The sequence below is a fragment of the Teleopsis dalmanni genome, chromosome 1 (genome assembly GCF_002237135.1).
Source record: "Teleopsis dalmanni isolate 2A chromosome 1, ASM223713v2, whole genome shotgun sequence".
Taxonomy (NCBI): domain Eukaryota; kingdom Metazoa; phylum Arthropoda; class Insecta; order Diptera; family Diopsidae; genus Teleopsis; species Teleopsis dalmanni.
The window spans coordinates 189,073,067-189,078,271 of record NC_051846.1 but is presented as its reverse complement, the minus strand read 5'-3'; the positions used below and the strand labels follow the sequence as shown (position 1 = coordinate 189,078,271).

Here is a 5,205-nt window from a genome sequence, read left to right as displayed (position 1 = left end):
ATAAATAAATTATAACTTAAACTTAAAATAATTTTCTTAAAATAAAATCTTAAATTATTTTGTGTCCTTTATCCTTTCAAAGTCGCTGCCACATTTGCTGCCTGTTGAGCAACTCCAATCGTTTGAATTGTGGCATCTCTGGTATGTTGACCAACTCTTTCCTGTAATTAATAAAAATTTTGTTAATTTTCATTTAAGTAATATGAGAAGTTTTACTTAATATATATACAAATAACCAAAATACTTACAATTTTCTTGCCAATTTTTTTAAGCCAACCCGCTTCAGCTCCCATACTGAAAGCGAATACGACGAGAGCGACGAATAAGAATATTTTATAGAAATTCATGTTTAATTTTTAATTTATTAATAATTTGTTTATGCGCTAATAAACTGTGTTGTAGACTGATAACAGATTCGAAACAACTGCAGCTTTTATATGAAATATATTGCTACTCGAAGAGATAAGACAAAAGACATCTCAATAGTAAAAGGGGATTTTTGTTTAAATTTGCAATGAAAGATTAATAATTAAAAGAGTTTCCTACAAAAATTGGAAAAAAAGTCCCCATTTGTGCTCGTAAAATTTTTGGTTTCAGTGTGATCCAAGTAAGGCAAATGATTAATGATTTGGAAAAAATTTATGTATTACCGTATTGACTTAAAAAATGGTTTTTAATAAGAAACAAATATGAAAAGTGAAGCACGGAAGCAAAGGTAAAGGATCTTTACTTTTTAACTGATTATTCATAAAAATAAAATGTGTTTAATTATTATTCTTCACTTCCGTTTTTTATTGATGGGGATTTTGAAATGTAGAATAACCATGAGAAATTTGATGTCATAGATGACTTGGTGGAAAACAGTAGCACAGTTTAATAATGTCAATTATTATTGGAACGATGTGGTAACCTTTTTCCATAATAAGGTTTTCCATAATAAAGATAACAGAGACATTATGCTTCCCATAGGAGAAAGTGATTAGAAAGATATATAAATGCGTTTAATGGTTGGCGAATTCTAACAAACATCCATTACCATATTTCAGATACTGCGAAGCTTAGTATTTAATAACAATTGTTTTTATATATTTAAGCAAGCAAGGTCTTCTTCAGAGAACACAACTTAAAATAATATTTCAATTATTCTGAATCTTAATTGTATTACTTCTATTATAATTTATAACAACAGCTTAATTCCAAAACTGACAGTATTTTTTTATAGTTATCAAACCATAGCTCCAAATTATGTGTTAAAAGTGCCTTAAGCAGAATTAGGAAGATATTCTACTAAATATTAAAATGGGAAAATTCAATACTCTAAAAATTGGTATAGCATATTTTTAAAGTTTATTTAATGATTTAATTCCTAAAAACAGTAAGTAGATAAGCCTACCATTAAAAAAACGAATGGCTTCATAAATTTCAAAAGAAAAGCATATACTCATGCCTTGATGAAAGTAGAGACGGCCTGCTAAATTTTAGAAAAGTACATAAGCATAGGTTAATTTTAAGAGGTTTTGAAATTGCTTTATAATTTGACATTGCTGGAATGTGTTATAAACGTTGACTTCGCGCATTAATCATGTTTATGACTGAAACATCGAAGATAACTTGTCTCTAGCCAAAATCTATGCAAGTAGCACAGTAACTAGTTACATTGTGGAACACCCAACTCATTATTTTTACCGAAAGCCCATTCAACCAACCTAAGCCTGCCATGGCAAGCATATTACAATTTAAATTGGCTGTGTATATTGAAAGAAAGAAGTCATAACTATCCAAAGTAATAGTTTGGCCATCCATACCAGACAATTGCTTACATTTTACATGACTATCTTTTAAAGAAAAAGCAAAGACCAATACAATGATTCTTGATATGATATCTTAGTTAAATATATTAGATAATTAAATATTTGTTCATTGTAGAATTGTATTAATAATTAAAATATTAAAGACCTTTAAAAGTTAATTTAATTTCTCTAGCTTATTTGTATAATAACCTATTTTTTTCAAAGCATAAAAATCTTTTATTTCCAAAGTTAAAACTATTAAAAAATTCTTTTTAAAGTTTAGAACTAAAAAAACTAAACAAGAATTTATTATAATTTAATACACTGAGAGAAGAAAAATCAAATAAGGTATATTTACCCGCACATTAACATGGGCTTAAGGGCCCACATAGCGCCGGCTTAGAATTTAGAACTATAAGAATCAATATAAGACAGTTTAGTCTCGCAAAGAAAGTGCTCCTATTAATTTATGATTAACATCTACCATTGGATCAAATAAAATTCGAATAACAAAACACATATTTGCTTATAATTATTATTATAATTATTATTTATTGTTTTAATTTAATAAACTTAGTTGCCAAAAATAAATAAATAAATAATTATTAAAACTTAAAATAATTTTCCTAAAATAAAGTCTTAAGCTATTTTGTGTCCTTTATCCTTTCAAAGTCGCTGCCACATTTGCTGCCTGTTGAGCAACTCCAATCGTTTGAATTGTGGCATCTCTGGTATGTTGACCAACTCTTTCCTGTAATTAATAAAATTTTTGTTAATTTTTACTTAAGTAATATGAGAAGTTTTACTTAATATATATACAAATAACTAAAATACTTACAATTTTCTTGCCAATTTTTTTTAGCCATCCCGCTTCAGCTCCCATACTGAAAGCGAATACGACGAGAGCGACGAATAAGAATATTTTATTGAAATTCATGTTTAATTTTTAATTTCTTAATAATTTGTTTATGCGCTAATAAACTGTGCTGTAGACTGATAACAGATTCGAAACAACTGCAGCTTTTATATGAAATATATTGCTACTCGAAGAGATAAGACAAAAGACATCTCACTAGTAAAAGGGGATTTTTGTTTAAATTTGCAATGAAAGATTAGTAATGAAAAGAGTTTCCTACAATAATTGGAAAAAAAGTCCCCATTTGTGCTCGTAAAATTTTTGGTTTTAGTGTGATCCAAGTAAAGCAACTGGTTGCTGATTTCCAAGAAATCGTTAAATTAAAAATTATTTTTCGATATATGGAGAAAGAATTATGAGAAAACTAATAAACTAGATAATCTAATAAACTAAACTAGAAATAAAATATATAAAAACATATATGTAATGTAACATATAAAAATACTAATAACCTTACAGTGTAAGGGTTAGAGTTATAATACTGAGGTGTTACCATATGCTAATACTGAATTTGCTATCAATTTCTTATTTACTATTATCGTGATTTATTATATTATTATTATTAAATTATTATACTACATTAAAGTTAAAGAAGCTTTTGATGTCAGTGTTTGTTTGAATTTTTCGTTGCATCAAATTTTACGTTTCGTTCATTCTCAATGCGACAACTAGCTTTAGTTTTTAATATATAAATTGCAGCTACAAACCTGTAAGTTTATATAGCAACAGGTATATCAAAGTCTAATTCTATATGAACGAAATCTTGTACATTCTCTTATATGATTAAAAGTAAATTCTGTAATAATTTTTTTTTTAAATATCTTTAATAAAAACGGAGATTACTCGCATTCTGTAGTTCAATTTATATGACAGCTATAGGATATATTGGTCTGATTTCAGCAAATTTGAGAAATAAGGTTACATTTTATAAATTATGATAGAGTTCTAAATTTAAAGTAAAATACTTTAAAATAAAAAAGTTTTTTTCAACAAAAATCTTAGTCAGATCCAGCAGTATGAATAAAATTTTGAATATTGAGTATAAATAATATATAATTTATTTCGGCGAATCTGATATATGATCAGAATGTAACTCCGAGAAGTATGCATGACAGAGTAGTTCAGGCTAAAGCAAACCCACAGACAGATAGGCAAGTGTTGGTCGAACTGATCAATAATGTATGTATTTTATGGGATCTACAATGTTTCCTTCAATGCGTTACAAAAATCTTGAAAACCCTAATATACCTTTTCTACATTTCTTTCTTTCTTTGATAACAAATCACTCTTCTATGTTTATGTATTTTATAAACAATCTGTACGTCGTTCTATTGTTTCATTAGTGGTTCATGTACTTGTATATCTTTTATTCTCAATATTTATTAAAATCTGTGTATTGAATGATTACAATGAGTTTGTAAATGCAGTAGGTAGGTAGTTTCCATACAAAAACCATTCTTTGTCGAAAATCTATAAACAATTTCAGAAGAAAAGTAGATACTCCTGCCTTGCGGTAAGTCAAAAAAATTTAGCAATTATGGTATAGTTCACCTTTATCTCGATATTGACACAAACGTTAAATGAAACCTTTTCTAAGACAATATATATCTCATTTTAAAACTAAAAATTTTTAAAAAGCTAACCAAAATTTAGAATTATATAAAGAATAAATTATCATAATTTAAAACATGATAATTCAAAAAAGGAATTTTGACACAGATAACTTTCCAATTTTGAATAAGTGTCCCAGTTATTCCTTATAGAAAATTAAATAAGAGTGTTAAAAAAATATATCTAAAATACACAAAATATAAATTAAAAACTAACGAGATCTGATTTGCTTACTTAAATCTGATTAATAAAAAACATTAGTATACTCTACAAATTTGTTTTTATTTTGCTAAGCAGTTCATATAAGAACATATCATTTATCCGTATCTATTAAATATTTTATTTAAATATTAAATAATAAAGGTTTCCTTCAAAGAACTTATAACCATTATAGATTATTTTAAAATTTAAATGTTGGGTTCAAAAAAAACACGTAATAACGCACATATTTGATTAAAATTTCATAATTTATTAATTTTAAATTAAAAAACTTAGGTGCCAAAAATAAATAAATAAATAATTATTAAAACTTAAAATAATATTCCTAAAATTAAGTCTTAAGCTATTTTGTGTCCTTTATCCTTTCAAAGTCGCTGCCACATTTGCTGCCTGTTGAGCAACTCCAATCGTTTGAATAGTGGCGTCTCTGGTATGTTGACCAACTCTTTCCTGTAATTAAGAAAAATTTATTAATTTTAACTTAAATAAAATGAGAAATTTCACTATATAACTAAAATACTTACAATTTTCTTGCCAATTTTTTTAAGCCATCCCGCTTCAGCTCCCATACTGAAAGCGAATACGACGAGAGCGACGAATAAGAATATTTTATTGAAATTCATGTTTAATTTTTAATTTCTTAATAATTTGTTTATGCGCTAATAAACT

The 5,205-nt window shown here is 26.6% G+C and overlaps 3 protein-coding genes across 3 annotated transcripts; all 3 read right to left on the bottom strand.

Annotated features, from left to right (window-relative positions):
- On the bottom strand, positions 1-396 carry LOC119670849 (sarcotoxin-1C-like). Its single transcript, XM_038081275.1, has 2 exons — positions 249-396; positions 1-161 (listed from the first exon to the last, which is right to left on the bottom strand). The coding sequence occupies exons 1-2, from the start codon at positions 345-347 to the stop codon at positions 69-71; spliced, it is 192 nt and encodes a 63-aa protein (XP_037937203.1). The 5' UTR covers positions 348-396; the 3' UTR covers positions 1-68.
- A 1,976-nt stretch (positions 397-2,372) lies between these two features.
- Positions 2,373-2,770, bottom strand: LOC119670856 (sarcotoxin-1C-like). The gene is made up of 2 exons (XM_038081283.1): positions 2,629-2,770; positions 2,373-2,541 (listed from the first exon to the last, which is right to left on the bottom strand). Exons 1-2 carry the CDS (start codon positions 2,725-2,727, stop codon positions 2,449-2,451), a joined length of 192 nt encoding a protein of 63 aa, XP_037937211.1. The 5' UTR covers positions 2,728-2,770; the 3' UTR covers positions 2,373-2,448.
- A 2,047-nt stretch (positions 2,771-4,817) lies between these two features.
- Positions 4,818-5,205, bottom strand: LOC119670857 (sarcotoxin-1C-like). Its single transcript, XM_038081284.1, has 2 exons — positions 5,061-5,205; positions 4,818-4,986 (listed from the first exon to the last, which is right to left on the bottom strand). Exons 1-2 carry the CDS (start codon positions 5,157-5,159, stop codon positions 4,894-4,896), a joined length of 192 nt encoding a protein of 63 aa, XP_037937212.1. The 5' UTR covers positions 5,160-5,205; the 3' UTR covers positions 4,818-4,893.

Excerpts from the sequence above, each read along its gene's own strand:
- LOC119670849 (XM_038081275.1), bottom strand. The coding sequence starts at position 347 with ATGAATTTCTATAAAATATTCTTATTCGTCGCTCTCGTCGTATTCGCT. Across the intron at positions 162-248 it reads AAAAAATTGGCAAGAAAATT|GAAAGAGTTGGTCAACATAC; the intron begins GTAAGTATTTTG and ends TATTAATTACAG.
- LOC119670856 (XM_038081283.1), bottom strand. The coding sequence starts at position 2,727 with ATGAATTTCAATAAAATATTCTTATTCGTCGCTCTCGTCGTATTCGCT. Across the intron at positions 2,542-2,628 it reads AAAAAATTGGCAAGAAAATT|GAAAGAGTTGGTCAACATAC; the intron begins GTAAGTATTTTA and ends TATTAATTACAG.
- LOC119670857 (XM_038081284.1), bottom strand. The coding sequence starts at position 5,159 with ATGAATTTCAATAAAATATTCTTATTCGTCGCTCTCGTCGTATTCGCT. Across the intron at positions 4,987-5,060 it reads AAAAAATTGGCAAGAAAATT|GAAAGAGTTGGTCAACATAC; the intron begins GTAAGTATTTTA and ends TCTTAATTACAG.